At 41.3% G+C, this 26,191-nt stretch overlaps 1 protein-coding gene across 2 annotated transcripts in view; it reads left to right on the top strand.

Annotated features, from left to right (window-relative positions):
* The window catches only part of LOC130928999 (gastrula zinc finger protein XlCGF57.1-like), a 31,332-nt gene extending 5,674 nt beyond the window's left edge, over positions 1 to 25,658 (top strand). For both annotated transcript variants that reach the window (XM_057855842.1, XM_057855841.1), the window contains exons 2-3: positions 20,277 to 20,675; positions 23,590 to 25,658. In XM_057855842.1, the coding sequence (XP_057711825.1) occupies positions 20,321 to 20,675; positions 23,590 to 24,983 (1,749 nt within the window). In that variant the 5' untranslated portion in view covers positions 20,277 to 20,320 and the 3' untranslated portion in view covers positions 24,984 to 25,658. The remainder of the gene's footprint in view (positions 1 to 20,276; positions 20,676 to 23,589) is intronic.
* Positions 25,659 to 26,191: the final 533 nt, after the last annotated feature.

The following is a 26,191-nucleotide window of genomic DNA, read 5'->3' as shown; positions in this document are numbered from 1 at the left end:
GAGGAAAACTGGACTCACTTTTCACCGTTTTCCTGCATGGAGGACCAAATATCAGATCACGAAGGCACGACTGATGGCTGGATTGCAGCGGTTCGTCGGAAAAGCATTTCTTATGATCATATTTCTGCTGGAATGAGAGTATTCCCCTCATCTCTACTCTTGTAAGTTGAACGATTTATCCGTTTTGGTTTCAATCCGGTTTTTTTGTTGTTGTTTTTTTTACTGTTGTGTAAATCTGCCTCGGTAGCAATGCTAACCTACTCCTCCTCCTCACCTACCTGTTGTGTTACTAGGAAAACCTGCATATGAAATGCTGACAACACATCCCGATTGGTCACCATATCTCTTCTTGGGTTATTCTGAGGTCAAGCGCACCACATCGGAGCGTTATGAGAGGTTGGAAAGGCGAAGAGTGCACGCTGAAACTTAAGTTTGCTCTGCTCTTACAAACACGATCCCAAGTGTTGTTGTGAAAAGTCAATAAAATATGAATACCAAAACATGACTTGAACTTCTTGACAAACTGTAACTGCTTGTTGTTTACTTCAGGTCTTCATAATAAACAGGTGTAATAATTACAAAGTCAGGTGACTTAATTTTGTTATTCTATTTGGAATATGCATTGACAATTTTTGGACAGTGTTGTAGACAAGAACTGGGACTGATAAGTTGCAATAGATTTATTTCAAGTAATGCAATTTCTCCAATACGATATTTTAATTGACAGTTTAAAATCTTTAAATTAGTGCAAACAAGGCCCACCCTCTGACGGTGGCAGCAAATATTATATAATTATAAGTAATACACAAATACAAGATCACAATAAACGTGTCTTTGTCAAAGCAGTTTAAAACCCTATTTACTGGCCTTGGGTAAATTGCCAGACAGGATAAATATGTGCTTTAAAGTTCTTGCATTTCCATTTTAAGTATTGCAAGTACTAGTCTCCAACACAGTATTTGAACTGACAGTTTAAAATCCTTTTAGTACAAAATGGCCCACACTCTGGCAGGGGACAGCAAATATTATAATACATAATACATTATAAAAAGCTATATACTATATAAATACAAGAGCACAACAAAACCTGTATTTTTTCAAAGCAGTTAAAAAACATCCAGTGGCCTTAGGTAAATAAAGGTGTAAAAATATGTACTTTACAGTTCTTGCATTTCTATTTTAGGTATTGCAACTTTTCCAACACTATTTGAATTGACAGTCTAAAGTCTCCATAAGTGCAAATAAGAATATTATAATTTAAAAATAATAATAGAATATATAAATTCAACATTACAATGAAACGTGTCTTTGTCAAAGTGGTTTAAAAAAAAAAAATAATAATAATAATAATAATACGTCACTGGCCATAGTTAAATAGCCAGGCAGAATAAATATGTGCATTACAGTTCTTGCATTTTCACAAGTTAAAAGCCCGCAGTTCATCGACGAGAAGCGCAGACCCAGATGGCGTCTGCAGCAGGGGCTTGTTTGAGTCCGACACAGGACAAATGGAACCACTCCATTGAACAAATTTTCTTTGTCAAATGATCCAAGAAGAGAGATGGTGACAAATCGGGATGTGTTGTCAGCAGGTTTACCTAGGAACACAACAGGTAGGTGGGTCGTAGTAGGCGAGCATTGCTACCGAGGCAGATTTACACAACGGTGTAAAAAAAGAAAAACGTATTGAAACCAAAAGTGGATAAATCGTTCAACTTACAAGAGTAGAGATGACAGGAACACACTCTCATTCCAGCAGAAATATGATCATAAGAAATGCTTTTCCGACGAACCGCTGCAATCCAGCCATCCGTCGTACCTTCGTGATCTGATATTTGGTCCTCCATGCAGGAAAACGGTGAAAAGTGAGTCCATTTTTCCTAACCCCTTTTTTTTGTCGTAGGAGATGCTGTTGCACCCGGTAACGCAACAATAAGCACCCATATTTTCTTTCTAAAACACCGAAAGAGTTAGCTTAGCACTACCACACGTTACAATCCGCATTGACTCTGCCGAACCGGAAGTAAATCATATTGCCAGCATGGAGGCGCGTCCAAACAGTGACGTAGTACGTCCCATTCCCTATTGCCTGTTTTCTCACGCACACACGCCACACATCCAATTTCCCACGAAAAAAACAATCTGATTTTGGGCCGAGACTCGTTCGTTTCTTTTTCAAACTCTCCGAAAGTAGATGGCGCTACTCGCCACTGTAACCCTATTAGCTGCATAAACATCCTAGTTGCGACAGAAGAAGACCTTCAAGAAGACAAATGCGGAAGAAACTTGAATGGAGAAAGAATCTCTGAATAAAGTCATATCCAATCTGAAGATTACAGAGATTAGGTATGTTGTAATTAGTGACATATATCATTAATTAAGTACCCACTCTTTTAACCCTTTAACACCGAACGTTTACGCATATCTTTGAAGCCTTGTATAGACCCTACCCACCGACGTCACAAAATCACGTGCTCGCTGTATGGTTCCGCCCCCTTGTCCGTCATTTTGTGTCTGTATTATCAATGGTCTCAATTGATCGAGCAATTTATAATGCATTTCATGGAAGACCCGGTGCTTTCGGATGCCGTAAACTCACTTGATGCGTTGCATAAAAGGCGTTATGTGGAAAAGCTTCACTTTATCCATTCGCCAGATCCATATTTGATGCCTAAATCAATGTTTTTCGACCCGCTGCAGTGTTTCCCCTAGGATTTTTTGAAGCTGTGGTGGTGGGCTGCATCGGAGTCGGACAGCCTCACCATGTCGTGCCACAGCGAATTTTTTTTTCTTCATTTTTTCCCCCAAGAAGAACCATAACAAAGATATATTTGAAATATTTCATTAGCCAGGCTAATGTTGTACCTCTCAGCTACAGTACATGTATGTAAAATGCGTAGCTGATTACAGCTACGTTACCCGATGTACTAATGCGACTTTTTTTCTCGTGGCAATAGTACGACTTACATCTCGTAGTGACTCAGGGTTGGCAACCCAAACTGTTGAAAGAGCCATATTTGACCCCCAAAAAAACACAAAGAAACTGATACAGTATGTCTGCAGCCACAAAAAATTAAAAGCCTTTTACAAGCCTTATAATTATCGATACTAGCTATATTAGCCTACTATAGAAATACGTAATTAGCCTTCATGATTAAATGTTTGTTTTCCCTGCAGTGGATCCTATAGAGAATGACGCACCACGTGACTACTCTGTTGTACTATGCCACCACAAGTTTAACTTCATTACAATATTAATGAATTGAAAGAATGTTTGTGTCATGTTTGTCCTCCTAGAAATCCTATTAAAACAAAAAATATATTTCCCTCCCCCATCTTTTTCCATTTAAAAAAAAAAAAAAAAAGCTCCGAAGCATCGCTAAAGAGCCGCATGCGGCCCGAGAGCCGCGGGTTGCAGACCACCGTCGTAGTCCTCCTTTTTCCTTTTATTTGACCCTCATAAGTACTACATTACCACAACAATAACAGTCCTTCTGTCAACTGACCCATTTAGAGCACTGGGGGAATTCTAATAGCCGTGTAAAGAGTTTTACTTGATTCGGTGAGAAGGTGAATAGTTTTTTCCCCGTTGTTCGTAAACTAAATTTCCACACAAAGGCACGTCGAGGTACCATTAACTTAGCAAGGAGAGGTATGAGAGTCATTTTTCGAGTGTCCCAGAGCTCGCGAAATTTGGGTGGGGGGGCGCATTTATCAAAGTTTCGTCAGCCGTAATTGTCTGAAGTTGGCGGGCCGGTGTTGTGCCGAAAAATAGCCACTCCACGTGAAATGTCCCCCCTGACGGGAGCGCCCACACGTCACTCGTACAAACAGCCTTTTCTTACCAATCGATGGACACAGAAACAACGTTCTTGTACCGTGAATATGTATCATTTTACTCTGCTTGAACTGATAAATCGTTTACTGTGACCAACGCTCTGAAAATAGAGCAAGGCTTTATTTTGGGCCCCGCCTCTCCGCAGTCTCTCAGCGCAAGTTAGTCAAAGTTTGCTTTCCGTCCAAGACGGCCGTCCACCGCTCACTTTCGCCGAAAAGTCCGATCCAAATTATTGTAATGCCCCGGATATGGGCAAGAAGGAGAGAAGTCTGTATTTGCTTACCCACTTTATTGTGGTAACAATAATAAAGAAAAACAATAACAAAATAACAGCGGGCTGCTACAACATGCGACCGCTATCTCTCGCTATCTCGCTCGTTCTCCCATTCTTCCTACTCGTTCCCCTTGCGTCTCTTAAGGGGGGGCCTGCATAGTTACGAACATTAGGCTACAATACACAATGAATAGGTGTCCGCTGAACTCCTCCCACTCGGCTGCCGCTAGTTTGAAGCGGCCTTAAAAAATTTTTTTTTATTTAAATAAATAAATAAAATACATCTCATTTGCCAGGCGTGGCGGCTTTCATTTTAGTGTGGCGGTGCGCCACAATCTGTTGAATATAGGGGAATCCCTGCGCTGTCTCCGCCGTATTTGCCTGACATCTGCTAGCTACCCTGATATGTACAACTATCTTGTCCACACAAAATCAGCCTATTCTCACGAAAGTTTGAAAAACTTTAAGAGCTTGGAGGCTTATAAATACTTCGTTGCTGGTTGGGTGAAACAGGTCCTCGTCCACGAAAATTCGGCAGGAATCTATCTTGTGCTTGGAAAGGTGAGTTACGAAATTTTCAATTCAAAATCTTTTGTTATTGCTAACATCCACTGTCAAGTCTAATGTATTTCATGTCGTTTGTCAATGGAGTTAGGGCTTTTAATGTTTATATGGTTTAGCGATAGCACTCTCACTACATACATACGTGTATGTTGTCGGCGATTAGCCTAGCAATGATCTTAATTGTGGTTGTCAGCCCAAAACCCTCTAAATATATATTAAATGCATCTTACCAGATATAAAATGACTACTACATAATCTGTGGTAATCGTTTGGAGCCCAGTTTTCTCGTCGAATTGCAGCAGCCCATCTCGCTCTCTTCTCTCCGGGTCTCTCGGAATCCGGTAGAACTTCAAGTCTCTCCGTCTTCTCCGTCTATCTTCTCTGTTATTGCAACCGACCGCCACACACGCCTTCACCATTTTGATTATTAATGTTAACGAGCAGAAAAACACGTCGTAAATAGGAGGAATGTACGTAGCCGTAACAGGTAAACATGATGTGTTGACGGACATTTGGGCGGCACCAGTAATATCCTTTACTTCCGGTCCGGCAGACTCAACGGGGATTGTAAAGTGTGGTAGTGCTAAGCTAATTCCTTCGGTGTATTAAAAAGAAATTATGGGTGTGTATTGTTGTGTTACCGGTGTTCGGCCATTCCTTACTTCGCGGCGAAACGTCCTACACAATGCTCAGGGCGCTTGTGCATGCATCCATAGGCATGCGCACATCGGTTAGAAGCGGCGAGTACTCACTATTTTTGTTTTTATTTAGTTATTTAGAACCTTTTCACTGCCTCAAAGATACTTTTTGCATGTATTACCCTCTCATACTTTTAACCATTGTGTTTTTTGTGTTAGCTTTGAAGCAGTTGACCACATTAGTCACGTAACGTATTTAAACCGTCCTTATTTGATATAACTACATTTAAGTATTTTCTGCAGGCATTTTTTTAGTACGTTATTCTTGTATGCATCTAAACAAAACAAGTTTAGAGCGCACGGTAGTACTTTAGGTGTCAAATTCGACTAATGTAGGACGTTTCGCCGATGTAGGATATTTTGGCAGAACACCGGGTGCAACAGCGTCTCCCACCCACGACAAAAAAGGGCAAGGAAAACTGGACTCACTTTTCACCGGTTTCCTGCATGGAGGACCAAATATCGGATCACGAAGGCACGTTGGATGGCTTGGGTCGCAGCAGTTCGTCGGAACAGCATTTCTTTTGATCATATTTCTGCTGGAATGAGAGTGTGTTCCCGTCATCTCTACTCTTGTAAGTTGAACGATTTATCCACTGTTTTGGTTTCAATACGTTTTGCTTTTTTTAACCGTTGTGTAAATCTGCATCGGTAGCAATGCTCACGACTACCTGTTGTGTTCCTAGGTAAACCTGCATATGAAATGCTGACAACACATCCCGACTGGTCACCGTCTCTCTTCTTGGATTATTTGACATAGAAATTTGTTCAATTTGTCCTGTGTCGGACTCAACCAAACCCCTGCAGTAGACGCCATCTGGGTCTGCCCTTCTTGTCAATGGACTGCGGGCTTTTAACTTGTGAAAATGCAAGAACTTTAATGCACATATTTATTCTGCCTGGCTATTTAACTAAGGCCAGTGATTATTTTTGGGATTTTTTTTTTAACCACTTTGACATAGACACGTTTCATTGTAATTTTGTATATGTTCTATTACAGCGGTCGGCAACCTTTGACACCGAAAGAGCCATTTGAACCCGGTTTCCACGGAAAAGAAAACACTGGGAGCCGCACATCTAAAATGAAAAAAAAAAAACTTCTACTACTTTACCGCAGCATGTTTCTTATGAAATCCACGTGCTACTGTAGTTGAATTTGCAGACTTCACCCACTTCTTGAATTGATTTTTCGTCCGGTCAGCCTTCTGCATCAGTTCCGAAACAGCTTTTTTCCTCTCTTCTCCCTCTGGATATTTTTCAGCAAAGGCTCTGTGTGTATTGTTAAAATGTCTTGCGACATTTGACCGTTTATTGTTAGCCAGTTTTTCTCCACAAATTAGGCATACTGGTAGGCCACTCTCGCTCGAGGTAAATGCAAATGAATCTGCCCAGGCATCATTGAATGTTCTATTTTCTTGAGATATTTTTCTTTTCTTACATTTCTCCATTGGCTTTGCCGGTGTAAGTACATTATCCAAACCCCTCAATATCTAAATCCCCCCCGTCGGCGCTTGACAGTGACGTCTCGCTATTCTCGCTATATGATTGGCCGATGGCCGATGAGTCGAAATGCTCTCCCGTGAAATGCCTGTTTAAAAATGTTCCCGTTGTTTTTGAGTTGTAGTACCTTAAAAAAGCTTTACTTTTGATTGAGTACTTTTTGGCTGCCGCACGAACGTGGCGGCGTTTCAGCGGGTATACCAGCTTCCGCAGTTTGACGTCTATTTTGAGCGACGAAAAAATAATATCAAATAATTTAATTAATATTTTAATATTTCAAGATCACAATAATCTTCAAATTTAGAACTAAAATAATATAAAAACTAACACAAATAAAACACACTAGAGCTGAAACGAATACTCGAGCAACTCGAGTAACTCGAGTTTAAAAACTGATCCGAGTAATTTTATTCACCTCGAGTAATCGTTTATTTTGACAGCTCTAAGCATCACGTTTCGCTCGGACTACTTTTAATGCGGGACAACGCGCCGACGTCACGTGCGTAGAGGAAGAAGCAATAAAAAAATATAAAAAACATTTCCGCAGCCGACAGCCGCTCCAAACTACACCGACGTTGCTAAAAACTAGCCCGCGTGATGTTAAGTTGGTAGCAGGTAGCATCTGAGGAGTCTCATAGAGATCACATGTATGTTGAACTAGATGCAATATGATAGACTCGGCCGCGTCTGGGCAGCGGTAATAAACAGCGGCCATCTTAAAGCAGTAGAGCGCTAAGCGCTAATAAAGAGCGCTAAGCGCTAAAAAATAAGATTAACGTTACTGTCTGAGTCACTAGCTCACGCAACGTTAGCCCTGCGGATGGCTAGGTTTCTATTAATTATGACCACTTTCGATGCGTGGCTAACGTGTCTTACATACAGGCTTTAACATAACATAGCTTTGTGGAGTGATAAGGGTGTAAAATAAAAACTCAATAATGCTAACTATCAATTTTAGCTTAGTAGTCATTGCTGGATAAAACACCAAGTAGCACTGGTCCCTAATGTGCTCCAATACAGCCTGTATCATACATTTATCTTGAACACTGCAAAAACACAAAATCCTATCAGGACTTACAGTTTAGACTAACTTAAAACTTAACTAGAACTTAAAAATGGCTTGACACAAATAGAAATTCAATTGAAACACGTGGGGAAAAAATCCTAACTTTTAAGTGATGTGTGTTTTCAAGCGTAACGGCATTTTTAGGTAAGATATATATTTTAATAAGATCTAAAGGTTTTTTGAGTGAAAGCAGTGAATTTGTCTTTTTTTTTTTTATTCTAGTTACATCTGAGATGCAATTGTTGGCTGTTTTCAACAATATACATCGAAAATAAAGACATTGATTGACTGAAAATGGTTCAAGATTAGATGAAATGTCTTGTTTTCTCATGTATATTTATAATTGCTCTTCACCTAAAAATATATTTGTTTTATCCGATTACTCGATTAATCGATAGAATTTTCAGTCGATTACTCGATTACTAAAATATTCGATAGCTGCAGCCCTAAAACACACTTCAATTAAATACAAAAAAAAAAAAAATTTTTTTTAGTAATTTATTTTCCCAAGCCAATCAGAGCCGCATTATAAGGATGAAAGAGCCGCATGAGGCTCCGGAGCCGCGGGTTGCCGACTGCTGTTCTATTATTATTTATAATCTTGTTTGGATTAATCTAGACTTTAGACTGTCAATTCAAATAGTGTTGGAAAAGTTGCAATACCTAAAATAGAAATGAAAGAACTGTAATGTACATATTAATACACCTTTATTTACCTCAGGCCACTGAATTTTTTTAACTGCTTTGAAAAAGACAGATTTTGTTGTGATCTTGTATTTATATAGTAAATAGCTTTTTATAATGTATTATATTATGTGTTATAATATTTGCTGCCCCCTGTCAGAGTGTGGGCCATTTTGCACTAAAAGGATTTTAAACTGTCAGTTCAAATATTGTGTTGGAGAACTTGCAATACTTAAAATGGAAATGCAAGAACTTTAAAGCACATATTTATTCGGTCTGGCAATTTACCAAAGGCCAGTAAATAGTTTTTTTTAACTGCTTTGACAAAGACACGTTTATTGTAATCTTATATTTTTATATTACTTATAATTTACTATATAATATTTGCTGCCCCCGTCAGAGGGTGGGCCTTGTTTGCACTAATTTAAAGATTTTAAACTGTCAGTTCAAATATTGTATTGGAGAAATTGCATTACTTGAAAGAAATCTGTTGCAACTTATCAGTTCCAGTTCTTGTCTACAACACTGTCCAAACATTGTCAATGCATATTCCATATTGAATAACAAAATTAAATCACCTGACTTTGTAATTATTACACCTGTTTATTCTGAAGAGCTGAAGTAAACAACAAGCAGTTAACAGTTTGTCAAGAACTTGTTCAAGTCATGTTTTTGTATTCACATTTTATTGACTTTTCACAACACTTGGGCTCATGTTTGTAAGAGCACAGCAAACAGAAGTTTCAGCATGCACTCTTTGCCTTTCCAACCTCTCATAACGCTCTGATGTGGTGCGCTTGACCTCAGAATAACTCAAGAGGAGAGACGGTGACCAATCGGGATGTGTTGTCAGCATTTCATATGCAGGTTTACCTAGGAACACAACAGGTAGTAGTGAGCATTGCTACCGATGCAGATTTACACAACGGTAAAAAAAAAAAAAACGTATTGAAACCAAAACAGTGGATAAATCGTTCAACTTACAGGAGTGGAGATGACGGGAACACACCCTCATTCCAGCAGAAATATGATCAATACAAATGCTTTTCCGACGAACCGCTGCGACCCAAGCCATCCGTCGTGCCTTCGTGATCTGATATTTGGTCCTTCATGCAGAAAAACGGTGAAAAGTGAGTCCAGTTTTCCTTGCCCTTTTTTGTCGTGGGTGGGAGACGCTGTTGCACCCAGTAACACAACAATACACACCTATAATTTCTTTCTAATACACCGAAGGAATTAGCTTAGCACTACCACACGTTACAATCCACGTTGAGTCTGCCGGACCGGAAGTAAAGGATATTACCCGCATGGAGGTGTGTCCAAACAATGACGTAGTACGTCCCATTCCCTTTTGAAAGTACGGAAGTTGATGTCCGCACCAGTTTTTATTTGAAATCAACCGACCTAGTAAAACGGGAGATAATGTCATTTGAGTTTTATAGTTTTATTGTACTCGTAAATATAAAACGCTGCATAGACCATGTGTCTATCTCCATATTTCCGTCATTTTTGTTCCTTTTTCAAAACCATGCATACAGGCATGCGAAGCAAGCAACCGCCGGTTGATTTGAGCAAGCGACTTTGCAGTTGAATCGAAAACTAAATTTAGCGCAAGCTAATGCATTATTTCATTAACTCAAGGAAGAGGATGAGCTGTATTTGTCGTTTTCCTGGGATGAGTCGGCGTCTCGGCGAGTAGAAGTGACAGTAGCACGCGAACGGCGGATGAGTAGGCTGTGTGACGTTGTGTGTGACGCAGCTCAGTCACCTGTTGAAGAACAAACTTGATTGAGTGCGCCAAAAAAAAAAAAAATCTGGCCGCATGCCTGAAAAAATTGAGCTGAGCTACTTGTCAATATTTTTGAAAATACTTTTTTTTCAATGTTAAATATGTTTTTTTCTTCACTGTGAATGTTTTCAATTTTCATATAGATGTGTGTTCGTGAAGCTTAATTGCATGTACAAATATACCTTTGATAAGGCGATGGGTACAATACCTAACTTCACAAAGAGATATCCTCCAAACTCTTTTTGTATTAGATGATATATATCATTTTTTTCTCACTATTTTGCGCTGTATATAACCTGTTTAGACCATAGTATGTGTAAAGGCCAAAAATGCCTATGACTATACCTGCTGTTTGTGTTGAATTGTCAAACATAAAACTGTTCAATCTTATTTTTTTCTATTGAATGTTTATCCTAACAAGTTGAATAAATATTATCAAGCTTCAAAACGGTTGGTCGAGCATGTTTGGTTGTCAGTGGGACATCAACAATACAAATTTTGAAAAAAGATTTTAGGATTTTTTGGTCTTTTTTGGGTCCACAATGTGGATTATAATTGGTCAGTGAAGAAAACAACAGTTTGGACATGAAGTTCAAGGTGTCCTGAAAAAAGGGACCCAACATGGCCATTGTGAACAATTTTTTCTTTGAAATATAAAGGTAACATCAAAGGCATGCAAATTTGGCCAAAATAGGCTTAGGTCTTAAAGCAGGGGTGCCCAATCCCGGTCCTCGAGAGCCCCAATCCATTTGATTCAGGTATGTTAAAGGAGGGAGACACTGAAAACAAGCTGGATAGGGGCTCTCAAAGATCGGGATTGGGCACCCCTGTTAAACTTTAAATCTTAAAAGAAATGTGTTTGTGCGTGCGAACTTGATTTTGTGTTGTAAATGTAAACTCAGTTACCATAACAAGCAGCAGGAGATCACCTTGTTAGCCTTGTAGTATTGCCTACTGCAAGCATGCTCAAAACATCAGCAAGGCCTTCACACTTGGCGCTTTTTTCCAGAAAAAAAGCACTGACTCCTGCACCTACTGAGCGCTTTCTGAGCTCCTTTTGTGCAAGTATTCTAAACGGGATTCTATCTGAAACGTCACCATACATAACGGTTAGTAACGTTGGTCAACCAAATAGGCTAACGTAGTCCATCGTTAGACTAACGATGAGCGTGAGACACACGCAATTGCCTGTTTTCTCATGCACACACGCCACACATCCAATTTCTCACGCAAAATTTTGGTCACCCCCAACAAAATCTCACTCCAAGGTTTTTCTAAAAGTTGGCAGCTCTGTATCTATCTTTACTGTTTTTATTTTTTGATCTTCTCTTACAAATTTGAATGTGGTGTAAAGCACTTAAATTATTCTCATGTAACAATTCTACATATTTACCAATAGGTAAATGGAGAAACGACTTTTCAGTAACATCTGACAAAAGTTGATGGACACGATTCTGTAAAAATATAGTTACAACGACTACAAATAGCAATCTGCAATTTATCCAATTCAAAATACTGCATAGATGGCATACAACTTAATTTGATATGTTCAAAATGGGTTTTTGCCAATCCAATAAATGTCCAAACCAAGGGCGTAGGTTTGGTTTCAACATTGGTAGGGACGGTATAAACTAGGGTGACCAAACGTCCTCTTTTGACATGTCGTCTTATTACGTGCCCCCCGGAGCGTCCGGCCGGGCTTCACTAATTTAATGAAAATGTCCGGTTTATATGATGATTTTACCAATTTGAAGAGAATCCCTCCGGCCGCTAGGGGGTAGCGCTTGCCTGCGTTGACGTGGCTCCTAATGGTAGGGGCGGGAGAAGGAGTAGATCTTCTTTTTTGTTGGCAGTTCACCCTGTTTCATGGGGAATTACCACAATCTACTGACAGTTTGGCGAGAGATCAGACTACAATGAGGAGTTGTAAAAGATGTGGCTCCATACACCTTTCTGTAATAGTAGCCAGGGCACAGGCTAAAGCTAGCGGTTAACGCTACAAATGAACGTGATGGAGTTGGATAGCGGCTCTAACCTTGTCCAAACGGCTGAACTTAATGAGTGGATTGGGCACGGACTGAATCTAGAAATTACTATGTCGCGTTATTTTGTTTCTGTCTGTGTGTGATTTCTCTCATAGCTTTTGTGATGGTAAAGCATTCAGCATAAAGTACAATCCAACAGTGAAACTTACAATATGACCGATTAATGGCCCCAGCTATTTTTCTGTATGTGCCTAATTCTGTGTCATTATTGCTATCATAAAATCTTAAATGTTGCATTTGCAGAAGATTAATATAGCTTTAATGTGCGTGTGTCTGGGGGTCGTGTGCGTACACTTATTAAAAAATGCACTGGGGAAAAAAAAAACCTGAAACCATGAAGTAAACATTTGTGTTGAGTAATTATGTCACAGCAGCCATTAACAATAAGTTGACTTTTTGAAGTGTAATGTTCAAGCTGCAAGTCATTTGTGTTACAATGACATGTTTGCACAGGCATAGTGATTTTGACAATGTACATTGTTCAAGCCATACACGCTAGGGGGTGTAACAGTACACAAAAATCTCGGTTTGGTACGTACCTCGGTTTGGAGGTCACGGTTCGGTTCATTTTCGGTACAGTAAGAAAACAAAATGTGCTAAATGTGCTAGTTGTTTATTACACACTTTTGTGCTTTCAACAATAGGAACATTAGCCTATACAAAGCTAGAATTTTGCTCAAAAAGTAGCGGGTATTTAAAGTTAATCCAACAACAATTTGTCTTTCAGAGCCCGCGTATTGTTCAGCTTTCTTTCTGAAAAAAAGAAAAAGTCCTGTGCTTAAGAGAAAAGCAATCCCAATGACAAAGATTTTAACATGTATTTTACAAATGAAATGCCTCAATGAAACATTTTTTTTTTGTTATGAACGGTTTTCAAAAGCTTTATTGGTGGATTTTCTCAAGTTAAAGCGCCACACAGAAATTAATAAATTTAATTGTGAAAGAAGGATCTGTGTATTGTTCTTATTATTTGATTACGGGTGTTTTAGCTCATTTCAATTTATTTTATTTAAATGGGCGATTGTTTATTTTATTATGTGTTTATATTTTACAAATGTGATGTATTCATCTGTATTGTTTTATATTGTTGTATAACTTTAGTTCCTATGTGAATATTAGTTCCTACTTGTTAGCTCAGTAAGTTAACGATGCTCAATATCTTTGATCTTGCCAAAGAAGCGGACATCAAAGCGGAGCAATGTGTCAATCATCGTTTAACATGCGATACAGGGCAGCCATCAGAAGCAAATTTCCATCACTAAAGGGTACGTTAGACCCACCACCTTTCGTAAATAAAATCATAAATATACATCCTCAACAACAAAAAAATACTTTCAAAAGTCTATAAAGCCCTCTCATGTAACAACTCAACTTGCCTACCAATCGAAAAATGGAATAACGAACTTTTGGTAACATTAGATAATAACTATTGGTCCAACATCTGTAAAAATACATTTATAATGACAAAGAATAAGAACCTTCAGCTTATACAATTCAAAATACTGCACAGATTGCATATTACTCAATCTAAAATGTACAAAATGGGGTGCTCCCAATCAGATAAATGCACAAGCTGCAACGAAGATTCTTCAGACACATACTTTCATGCTCTTTGGCAATGTAAACCAATACAAGATTTCTGGGCACAGGTAACGAAGAAACTCTCTTTCCTATTGAACTGCAGGATTCCATTATCTCCAACTCTTTGTCTGCTTGGCGATCTGAATACAGTGAATATCTCTATCCATCAAACCCGTCCACTACTAGCAAGTCTAACGATAGCCAAAAAAACAATATTGTTGAATTGGAAAAACAAACAAAATATTAGCATTAACCAATGGCTAAATCTAATCATTGAATATATAACATTAGAGAAAATATCTGCCGAACAGACAAATAAAATGGACAAATACGAACAACAGTGGGAAATGGTCGCAAGAATGATGAACATAGAATAAGGATTCTCTCTCACCTGCGAAGGAATGCCATAAAAATAATAAAAATGTATACATAAATTGATGTATGCGGGGTTTCCAGGCAAGTTGTATGCATCCTTCTGCAGCTGGAAACTGAACATGTTTAAATCTGAACTTTTTTATACACTTCCAACAGCATGTAATAAATAATTTTTCTTCCTTCACAGTTTAGTGGGTCAATGGGCTTATTTTACAAGGATACTCACAGACAATTTGATTTCCAGCTGCTGGGGAACCTATGCAACTTTTTTTGGAACACCCTATATATTACTTATCAGACTTGGAACAATTAAGGAACTATGCGTAAATTATACACTTCACCGGTCCTTGGCATACATCTAATGGTGTTTGATAAACCTCTTCTTCTGTCAGCTTTACAGGTAGAGTTTGTTGGCGTCCTGCCCTGGGCCGTCCCGTCGCCGGTCTTGGCCCCCGGGATTTTCGGCCGGGGCTTGTCTGGTTGCGTCTGGCTGTGCGGGGGTCCTGTCGGGCGCGCGCTGGTGTCGTGGGCGGGTGGGGGGGCCGTGCGGGTGCCGGTCTGGGGCCGCGGCCCTTCCCCGGCCGGCCGGGGTGGGGTGGAGTTGGGGTGGGGTGGGGGCCGGGGGGTGCATGCGGCAGCCATGGTTCCCTCCCAGGTCCGCCCGGCCGGAGCCGCGTCTCCCTGTACCGGGTGCCGGGGAGGTGCCCTCTGGTGTCATGCCATGCGCCCCTCCTGGCCCGGGGGTGGGTTGTGGGGGGCGCGCTTCCGTCCCCTTGTTCTGCTTCCGGCCCTGTCCGCCTCCCTGGGCCGCGGCGGCCGCTGCTGCCCCCCGGCTGGCGGGGTTGTTGGCGGGGCCTCTTGGGGCCCGCGGGGCCTTGGGTGAAGCTTGCTGTCCCTTGCCGGTGGGGTGGACGTCCCCTGGTCACCGGCGCTTGGTGTGGCGCCTGCTCGGAGTGCGGGGTGGGTGCTTGGTGGGTGGGAGGGGGGTGGGCGGTTGCGGAGGCGCCGTGGGTGGTCTGGGGCGGAGATTGATCGGGGCGCTGACGCTTCTTCCGCCCTGCGGCCGGTGGTTCTGGTGGACGGGGCCACGCCCGCGGGAGCCTGCCTCTTAACTCACGCACTTCTCACTTCGGCACTGTAAATATTTTTCACCCTGGCACTTACATGCTCATACATTTCTCCGGGGAGAGTTGGGACGGAGCTTTACAGTCCCGGCCCGGCTCCCCTCTGTTTTTAATGCACCACACACCAAGGTTGTGGGATGGTTGGGACCTGTTGGGGGTGGGGGTACCTCACGGCTGCCTCCTCACCACAGGCCCCGCCATCTCTGCACCTTTTTTAAATGCACCACACATCATACTCCACAGGAGAGCTCTGGCAAAGGGCGGTGGGACGGGCGGCTGGGCAGAAGCTCCATGCTGCGGTCCCACTGCCCCAAGCCAAGCTCTCCTATTTTAATGCATACATTGCACTACCCTCCCCTCACACCCCCATCACGGTGCTGGGTGATGGCTGCCAGTCGGGAACCTGGCAGCCACAGTAATAGGGTGGTAGGTGGGTCCCACACTTTTTCTATATGGCGTGGCTCCTGGGGTGTGGCCTCCCCTCTGCCTCGGCTGCCGGCCGCGGGAGTAGGTTGGGGGGTCGGGTCTCCGATCTTGCATCGCCCCGTGGCAGTTCCTGGGCGTTCTCCTGCCTCCGCCTTCCCCTCTCTTCTCTGGCTGGGCAGCCGCCCTGCGCTCCGTCGCGGGTTGCTGGCTGGGCGCCGGTGTATCAGCGGGGTGTCGCCTGCACCGGCGGGGGACCCTGCCTTGCCTGGGGCTTGGTGGGCCGCTGGGGGTCCCGTGGCGTGCCGTGCCGGTTGGTCGGGCTGCGGCTGTGGCTCGTGGCCCGGGTGGGCGGGAGGGGGTGGGTGTGGGCGTGGGGTTGGTGATGCGTCCCTCCTGCCATCCCTGAAGGCCGGTTGATGGGTGCGCGGGTGGCCCGGGGGACCACCCTGGGTCCCGGGGGGGGGGGGGGGGGGGACGATGGCTCCTTTGCTGGGCTGCGGGAGGAGGGATGGGCTGCGCATGGCCCCCCACCCCCCCTCCCCGGGCTGGCTGGGTGGGGGCCGTGGCCCTGGGTTGGCGCCCACGCGGCTTCTCCGCCCGTCTGCGTGGCTGTCGCGCGCCCGGTGGGGCCTGCGTGCTGCTGGATGTGGTAGGGCATGCTTGGGTTGGGGGTCCTGGTGCCGGGATTGGCGATGCGGTGGCGTAGGGTTGGTCGCCAACGGGCTTACACTCATAAGAGATTCACACAATTACTGGGTTCTAGATCACAGAACTGATTTGTGTACACTCTACCCCTTTCAATCACTTAGCTTATAGGCTTATAGACACCCCCACCCCCATTCTCCTCTTTCACTGGCCAATAGGCCCCCACATGGTGTAAACCGGAAATACATCTCGCTGACGATAGCACCAGCATATTAGTAACTAGTTCAGATGTTCAGTGTATTTCTTGTTGTTGTTTGTGTTTCTTTTCCTTCTTCTCTTGTATTTCTTTTCTTCTGTCCCCCCATAATCCCTTCCTGTTCGCTGCTTTGTCATAATAAAAAGGTATTTTGAATGATCACAATGGGAGTATGTCAGACTCTCAATGTGAAACATTAAAACTGTTCAGAATCCGGGCACTTAGACTTCCATTCTCTGTGTCAAACAGCTGAACAGGACAGGTTTTAAAATTTAAAATAAATAAATAAATAAATAAAAAATAACATGCGATACAGTTTCTGCAAGGAAGCCGTGCTGGAATGAAGGAATGTGTGTGTGTGTGTGTGTGTGTGTGTGTGTGTGTGTGTGTGTGTGTGTGTGTGTGTGTGTGTGTGTGTGTGTGTGTGTGTGTGTGTGTGTGTGTGTGTGTGTGTGTGTGTGTGTGTGTGTGTGTGTGTGTGTGTGGAGACATATAAAATAAATTCCAAAAGTGATCATGAGGAGTTTGAAATTTCTACGTCACTCCAAGAGTCACAGCTAAGGTAGATAAACAGAAGCATTTAAGAAAGCCAAGCATTTTTCTACTACAGTACTTTATCTTGTTCAGAAAGGATTTAGTTGGACAGTTATATTTAAACTGATCATAATTATGACATTTGAAGTGCTTGAAAACCATTTATTTATATACATTTTTTAAATCACTTTGGGGGAAAAAGTGAGAAAAAACATGTCTTTTATGTATCTTTCCAATGCTAAATCTGAATAAATACATTGAGCACCAAAAAACACACACACACACGCTACTTTGCGGTTTTTCACTTATCGTGGTGGTTTCTGGTCCCCATTAACCACGAAAAACGAGAGATCACTGTACACTGTGGTGATGGTGAGTCATCCAAAGTCTTTCCAAACAGCTATAAGTCATGTAGTGAAAATTTCTTTGAAGAAATTTTTTTTAAAAATTTAATATCGCAAACCCCACAAAAAATCGCAACAATAGTTTTTTCCAAAATCGTTCAGGCCTAGTAGGAGGGTTTTGTCTTCAACACGGGGCCGTGTTGGTTATTATTACAGCAGAGATGACAGCAGTAAATAAACAAAGACAAGTCAACTGTGCCCTGATCTACCACTTGAGATCTGATGGACTCAAAAAGTAGGTTACGATTGCATATTAGTTTGAAAATCGACTGGATCCACCGTATTTTTACACGAGTGACTTCCGGCCCGATCCTAGCTAACGGTAGTAGTATTGACGCTGGAGGGCCGCGTCTCGTGTCAAATAATAAACTCTGCCGTTCTTTTTGCGTGCGTCGCGTTGAGCCGCTTCTGGGACGCGTCTAACATGCAGCCGCGTTGCGACTGGTGTCCATTGGCTGATTGACCTTAATGCCCGCGTTTGACCTCATTCTCGCTGCGGCCACGTTGTCGCACCGTTGACGATTCTGGGTTATACTGTCCTACCGTGTTGGTCCTAACTATGGTAGAGAAGATGGAGTAAATATAATCTACACAAAGAAACTAACCCAATCGACTCACAGCCTCGAAATGTAAGGGTTATATTACGTCAGAAACTCGTTCGGTACGTGTCCGTTCCGAACCGAGCACCACATACCGAAACGGTTCAATACTATTACATGTACAGTTACACCCTTAATACATGCTGTTATAAATGTTCATACTTGAATTCTTATTGTTTACAATACATTTTTATATAATTAATGTTTGGACTGCATGTACAATTGTTAAATATTTCAAACAGAAAGCTGGTAAATAAATCAACGAGAAACTGTTAATCTGTATTTAATGCATTGATTCAGATTTTCAAATTATATAACAGTCCGCTTGGGCAAATTTATCGTCATAGAGGTAAATCTGCTCAATTTACTGTGATACGTGTTTAAGGCCATATCGCCCACCCCTAATCGTGATACTTTGTATCCCAAAAGGTTATCAATATGCTCCTGCCAAGAATTGATATATCGTTGGGGCGCTTACAGGTCCCTTTTTGTTCATTTTAAGGCATTTACAGGTTTCTGTTGAGTTTGAGTCACTCCGTATTCATTTGGGGAGCTTCTTGGCTCCAGTCCTGAAACCCAAAATGAACCAGAATTGACCCATACATGCCCCAAAATCATAACGAAGTGACCCAATAAAATAAACAGATTCAGAACACTGTGACTTCAATTTTCCAACAGGATTCAAAACAATTCTTACATTTTCTTTTAGTGATATGTTTATATTGTCCTCAGCATTAGGGTGAGCACCAGCAGAGTAGATAAATGTCACGCATCACTGGAGTTAAGTACATGGAAAAAAACGTAATGATGCAAGTTGATAGGACGCTATGATTAAGGACTGTGACATTAAAGTCGGACTATTGCTATGAGAAAAAAGTCACATTATTATGTAGGGCTAGTTGCTGTGAGTAGCTACGCACTTTCCAGAACGCACATGTACCTTAACTTGGAGCTACGACGAAGCATTAGCATACATCCTCCTATTGATTATTATTATTTCTTCACCTACATTAGCCCGACGTAATTATACAACTTTTAGTCTCGTACGATTAATTCGACGTTTATTCTCGGAGTAACAGTTCAATGTTTTTTCTCATACAATTACTATGAGAATAAAAGTCGTATTATTACGTACCTGAATAAGCAGCTACGTAATTTACGTAGCGCCATGCCGCCTCTGTTAAAATCAACACTATTGAAGGCATCTTGTGTTTTACAATTAGTTTTACAAATAAGGAAATCCTTAATATTTTGAATCATCAACATCAAATGATGATCAATAGAAAGATGTATAATCTAATGCTTCGTCATAGCTCCCAGCTATGGTAAAGTGTGTAGCAGTTTACAACTGCAATACCCCTACGTAATAATGACTTTTTTTCCCTCGTAGTAATATTACAACTTTATTCTTGTAGTTCTCTTTTACTTAAGGCCATATTGCCCATTCCTAATATGGACTTACAAGAGACTGCACACAGCAGTGACACCCTCCTTTTATCCGTTGAATTAAGTCCATGCTTTGGCCACTGTGGTCTGCTTTTTTGAGTTTGTGGCGCTTTCCCCACTTGTATCCTGAGCATGTGACATTCTCAACTTTCCACGCATGTATTTCATTTATTTATTTTTTACTCGCCTTTAACCATCAATGGGATATTGTGCTTGTCGACACATTTACTTCATCAACTACGTCAACAATGCTGACTAGTCGGGACGGCTCTATTACATTGTGTCATAGTGGATGAGAACAAGATACGAATAAATACAAAATCGTCACAGAGGTTTACTTCTGAAGCAGTACATTTTGGGGGGGACATGTTATGGCTAATGAAGACATAACATTTGGCCCATGTGTGATTATGGTCTTGGTCTTACAGATGTCAGTCAAGCGCATCGTCCTGAACGCCTGGAGTCTGCTCGCATGGAGGTAGCTGACGAGTCGCCATACATCAAAAAGCTGGAGGAAGAATTTGTCCACATTAAAGAGGAGCAGGAGGAGTACTTCATTAGACTGCAGAACCCCCACATTGAGGAGCAGCAGCAACCTCAACCCCTCAAAAAGGAGGAGGAGGACCCTCCATATGTTAAAGTTGAGGTGGTGGACATCCCCAAGTGGACTAGTAAGCCCTTGAAGGGAGACGATGGAGGTCCGAGTGAAGCCAGCAGAGGGACGGAGCCTCCGAATGGCAGCAACAGCAGTTCAAAAGAAGGATCCCAAGCAGACCTCTTCGCTGGACCATCAGAGAGTGACGACTTCACATCATACTCGCTGTTCTGTGAGTATTACGTTACTCACCTTGAGGGGAATGTGGGGCTCTGTGTGAAGAAGAAACCGGAACTGTCATTTGGTGGCATTCGTTCAGTCAGTTTAGTCTTTATGCGACAGTGTGTCCAATCCTTGTTGTTTTACAAATTATGACTGACTCATTTTGACATCGGCACATCAGCGCGGGTTTAAGGTGTAACACATCTACTGTATGTGTAAACTTATGTAACAGAAGCGCCTGTAGAAGGATCATCTGCAAAACAAGCATGTGCACCATGATTGTGTGAAAGACGAGCACGTGGCAGAAAACACTCAGGTGGCTTGAAATTCCGTTCTGAGACCCCCAATTCAACCATATTGTCAAAAATGTCAACATGCATGTCTGATTCATCATTGGAAACTTTAAAGATCTTTTTTTTTCTGAGCAGGAGGGTATTTTTGACACCCTAAAAGTAGGTGAAATCATGTGCGCTAAAAATTGGAGTTTCTCATTCTAAAAGCAAGTGTCGGACACCCGTACTTGTACATATTGACATAAACACTTCAAGTCACGTTTTGCGACAGAAAATGTATTAAAATCAACAAAGGGGAGATAGTTCGGCAATATTGGTGCAGGGGAAGTTTTTTTTTTTAATTTGGCGAAACAAATAAAATCAACAACTACACCTTGAAGAGGAAGTTCCCCACACTTTGTAATTTCAGTTAGCAGGAGTAAGGACTACCCATCTGTAGTAATCAGGTGGCCCTTCTCGGATGATGCCAACGTCTTCATCTCTGCCGTATGTATTGAGGCTTCTTGAGGTAATGTACAGGGAAGCCATTGTCATCATCATGCACTTCATTGTTTTCCCTCGCACAAGTGATACTCGGGGGCTGAAACTGTCTGCGGTCCATGCCCCCCAGACTGACGTTATTCCAAACCGCCGCCCAACATTATTGCAGTCTTTGTCGTTGTGTAGCCCATATTCCAGCAATTGTGCGTTTTGTACTCAGGAAGTATTCAAGGGTAATGTTTACAAATGCTCCCAAGTGTAAAACGAGGAGCAGAAATGTCTCGTCTGTATTGTTCGCCTCCATGGTTTACAAAACATTGTGGTATATAAACTTGTCAATTACCGCTTTGAAGGTATAACTTTGTATGAAAACGACAATGTTTCAAAATGACTAAAAATTTTCTGTCATACCGTTCTTCCGGTATAAACTATCATCGACGACTTGGACAGCGCATTTATGTGACAAAAATAAGGTAAAGTGATGCAGAAACGCTATTCCTTGAACCCCTTTTTTGATGTTAATTTTGCTTTTGCTGCTCGTTTTATGAAATATCGACAGGGCTATCCTTCTCATTAATATTAAGTTCCGGTTCAAATTGGAAGGGCAGAACCGTCGACATGTTTATGTCGTTCACGAGTGACATTGTGGAAGTCCGGCAGCGAGCCCATGTGATGTCACCGCGCTGCGACGTCAACAAGAATCATGGCGACCTACTAGTTCAAATAGTTTCGCAAATTTTATTAAAACGAAAACATTAAGAGCGGTTTTAATATCAAATTAGTATACTCATACTAGCTAGCATTCATGTTCTAAGAATTACATGTCTTTCTATTCTTGGATCCCTTTAATGGCTGCTCGTATAATCTTCAAACGTTTTTTTATCATTGGCTTTCCAATTTTCCAGCTTCAAATCACCCAGATGCAGACATTCACATTTAAAAGGGATATGTTGCCCGAAAATGTTCTCCAAATGTGCATGAACTTCAGTCCAGTCGGGTGTAATAACATTGCATTTCCAAAATATATGTGAGTGGTCCGCTCCATTTGTTCCAGAGTCTCTCGAGCAGGCGTCTCCTTTACCCAGGTGTTGTTTTTGGACTGGGGTTATACTAGTGAAGTATCTCATAATATTTTTCCAACAGAATTCGCGCCATACATTCGAGCCCGTAGTGGTCCATTGTAGCTGGCACATGTTCTCCCAACTTTTTTTTCTCAAGTGGCATAATTCCTTCCACTTCCCATTTTTGTTTTATATAATGAGTATTATTCATCTTTGTTGACATCATAATTTTATACAATTTGAAAATAATTTTAGTTCGGGTCTTCGACTCGAAGAGACCAGAAACCAGAGTTTCTTGTCTAGTTATGTTCTTTGTTACATCATGGTGATAATAGTGTCTAACCTGTCGGTATCTGTAAAAATCGTCTTTTTCTAGGCCGTTTTTGGATATCAACGTTTCAAAATCCTGAAATTTATCATCTTGTGTGAATGAGTGATATGAAGTCAAACCTTTTTGAAATCCACTTTTTAAACTTTGTATCTGTTTTGTTCTGTTTAAATTCTGTATCGAAAGCACACCACCTTAACCTTTTCAATGAGTTCTCAATTTACATTTTTTGCAGATCTCCTGCCAGACATGGAGTAAATGATGGGTCATGTTGCCACCTGCAATGTTCAAACCTTGCCACGATACAATGTCGGCCATCAAAGCAGACATTAGAGTTCCCTTCAGCCTTGTACATTAAATCTCTTTCCAACGTGTATTGTATGTTGGGGAACATAAACAGATTAGAGGTCTAAACTGGGCTGGGTAGAAATAATCTTGTAAATTTGGAAGTCCCATTCCACCATTATCAACTGCATTGTTTTAAATTAGATTTTAGCCTGTTTTCCTTGCCACAGATATCTTGAAACTAACCTCTCCCACTCCAAAAAAAAAGTTTCAGCGGGATCTTAATTAGGTAGACATTGGAAGAGGTAGAGCAGTCGTACAAATATGTTCATCTTAATTGATTCTATCTTTGAACTCAGACTCAAGAAGGCTATGAGATTCCATCTCTGCTTCTTCAAGTTTTGCACAAAGAAAAGACTGGCCGATGAAACGGTGGTGGTCCATAAAATATATCAGTGGTTTTCTTGTGTCTTGCAGGTTTCAGAAGATATCTTGGTGCTGAGCTGCAGGAGCCAGAATCTCCTGGTGTAAAAGAGGATGTTGAGCTCCCCCAAATCAAAGAGGAGCCAAAGCCCTGTGAACAGAAGCAACTTCCAATCAAAAAGGAGGAGGAGGAGCTGCCATATGGTAAAGAGGAGGAGGAGCATATCACCAGGTGGACTGGTGATCCCTTGAAGAGTGAAGATGGTCTGAATGAGGCCGGCAGAGGGGCGGAGCCTCCAAGCGGCAGCAGCTCAACAGAAGGATTGCAAGCAGACATTTTCATCGCTCCATCAAACAGAGATGGCGCCACGTCACACTCACCTTACAATGATGATGGTCATAAGACATCTTACCGAGACGACAAACTCTGTAAATGCTCTCCTTGTGGGAAAACCATTGCTAATAAGTATAACTGTCGGATGCATATGAGGAGCCACACTGGTGAAAAGCCTTTTTCCTGCTCGGTTTGTGGAAAAGGTTTTGTTTTGGTGGGAAGCCTAAAACAACACACAAGAACCCACACCGGCGAAAAACCTTTTTCCTGCTCAGTTTGTGGAAAATGTTTTGTTCAGTCGGGATACTTAACAAAACACACAAAAACCCACACTGGTGAAAAAGCTTTTTCCTGCTCACTTTGTGATCGAAGATTCGCTCAGAAGCAACACTTACAACGACACATAAGAGGACACACTGGCGAAAAACCTTTTTCCTGCTCAGTTTGTGGTCATGGATTCTCTCAACAGCAACACTTAAAAAGTCACGAAAGAACCCACACTGGCGAAAAACCTTTTTCCTGCCCAGTTTGTGATAAAAGATTCAGTGACAAGACCACCTTAAAAAAACACACAAGAACCCACACTGGCGAAAAACCTTTTCCATGCTCAGTTTGTGGGCAAAGATTCAGTCGAAAGTCCACCTTAAAACAACACACAAGAACCCACACTGGCGAAAAACCTTTTCCATGCTCAGTTTGTGGGCAAAGATTCAGTCGAAAGTCCACCTTAAAACAACACACAAGAACCCACACTGGCGAAAAACCTTTTTCTTGCCCAGTTTGTGATCGTCGATTTGCTCAGAAGCAACAGTTAAAAATACACACAAGAACCCACACTGGCGAAAAACCTTTTTCCTGCTCAGTTTGTGGTCATGGATTCTCTCAACAGCAACACTTACAAAGTCACGAAAGAACCCACACTGGTGAAAAACCTTTTTCCTGCTCAATTTGTGGTCAAGGATTCTCTCAAAAGCAACGTCAACAAAGTCATGAAAGAACCCACACTGGCGAAAAACCTTTTTCCTGCTCAGTTTGTGGTCGAGGTTTCGCTGCAAAGATAACCTTACAAAAACACATAAAAACCCACACTGGCACAAAAAAACCTTTAGGTTAGGGTTGGGGGGTTACGTTCGTATTCGTGGTCCACTTTATTTTTGTGATTGCATTTCTGTTTGGACTTTGCCATTTCGTGTTTTACCGTTTTTGGCAATCAACGTCTTTCCTTTGGTTCTCTCGCCGACTGGCATCATTTATATCATATCTCCTAATCAAAATGCACTTTTCACATTTAATATTTGAAACCGCCGACCCCAAATTTCAAAAATTCAAAACCATTCATAGATATTGTCATTAAATAAAAATGGAAATTTAGAATATATTGTTCAATACTGCAAAAATCATAATTAAAAAAAAACTGGCTCACAAATGAGTTTTTTGTGTGGGGGTTAATGTAAATATATATATATATATATATATATATATATATATATATATATACTGTATATATTTCAATTACTATTACTACTAGTGATTGACAGAGTATGAGGACCAAATGAAGAAAAAAAAGGACTATGACAGTAAAGTAGTGTTCTTACGACAAGATTTTTTTTTTTACTTGTAGCAAGTCGTTTTTTTTTATTTTTATTTTTTTTTAATAAATAAAACGCACGGAATCATTTCTGTATTTAACTTTGCAGATTATATTTGTTTTGTGTTGAAAATCTTGTCTGTTCATAACATGGTCACCACCTGACACCTACAGGGGTCGCATTGAATGGAAAAGTTAACTGTTGCCATGTTTTTTTTGTAATAAATTCTATACAAACTTCCTCGTCTGTGTTGGATCCATATTATACGGCTCGCCGTTTCATTACAAAGTGGCATTATTTATATCATACTCTCCCTTTCAAACTACAGTTTTCACATTTAATATTTGAAACAGCAGACCCCAAATTCCAAAAATTGGAAATCATTCAAAACACTATCATGGAATTGATATGGAAAATTCGAAAATATTGTTCAATATTGCAAAAATACTGATTATAAAAACAAATCAATACTGGCTCACAAATGATTAAGTTGTGAGAGAATAAATGTTACCATGGCGTAAAAATGAATTTTCACTATACAAAAACTGAAATATTGGAGGTTGAAAATGAACATGATTATGATGACAGTTCTATATAGTGCCCAGTGGGGAAAAGTAAGTTGAGGATCTAGACTGGGGAGTCCAGAAAGAAAGTCTATCATTGGTGTCTTCAAATAGGTAGGATATGTTTTGTAGCCATAATATTTAGGGCCCGAGCACTAAGCGTGCGAAAG

Source organism: Corythoichthys intestinalis, chromosome 13, assembly GCF_030265065.1.
Source record: "Corythoichthys intestinalis isolate RoL2023-P3 chromosome 13, ASM3026506v1, whole genome shotgun sequence".
In the NCBI taxonomy this organism is placed as follows: Eukaryota; Metazoa; Chordata; class Actinopteri; order Syngnathiformes; family Syngnathidae; genus Corythoichthys; species Corythoichthys intestinalis.
The sequence above is the reverse complement of the archived record's forward strand: the minus strand, read 5'-3'. Positions and strand labels throughout refer to the sequence as shown.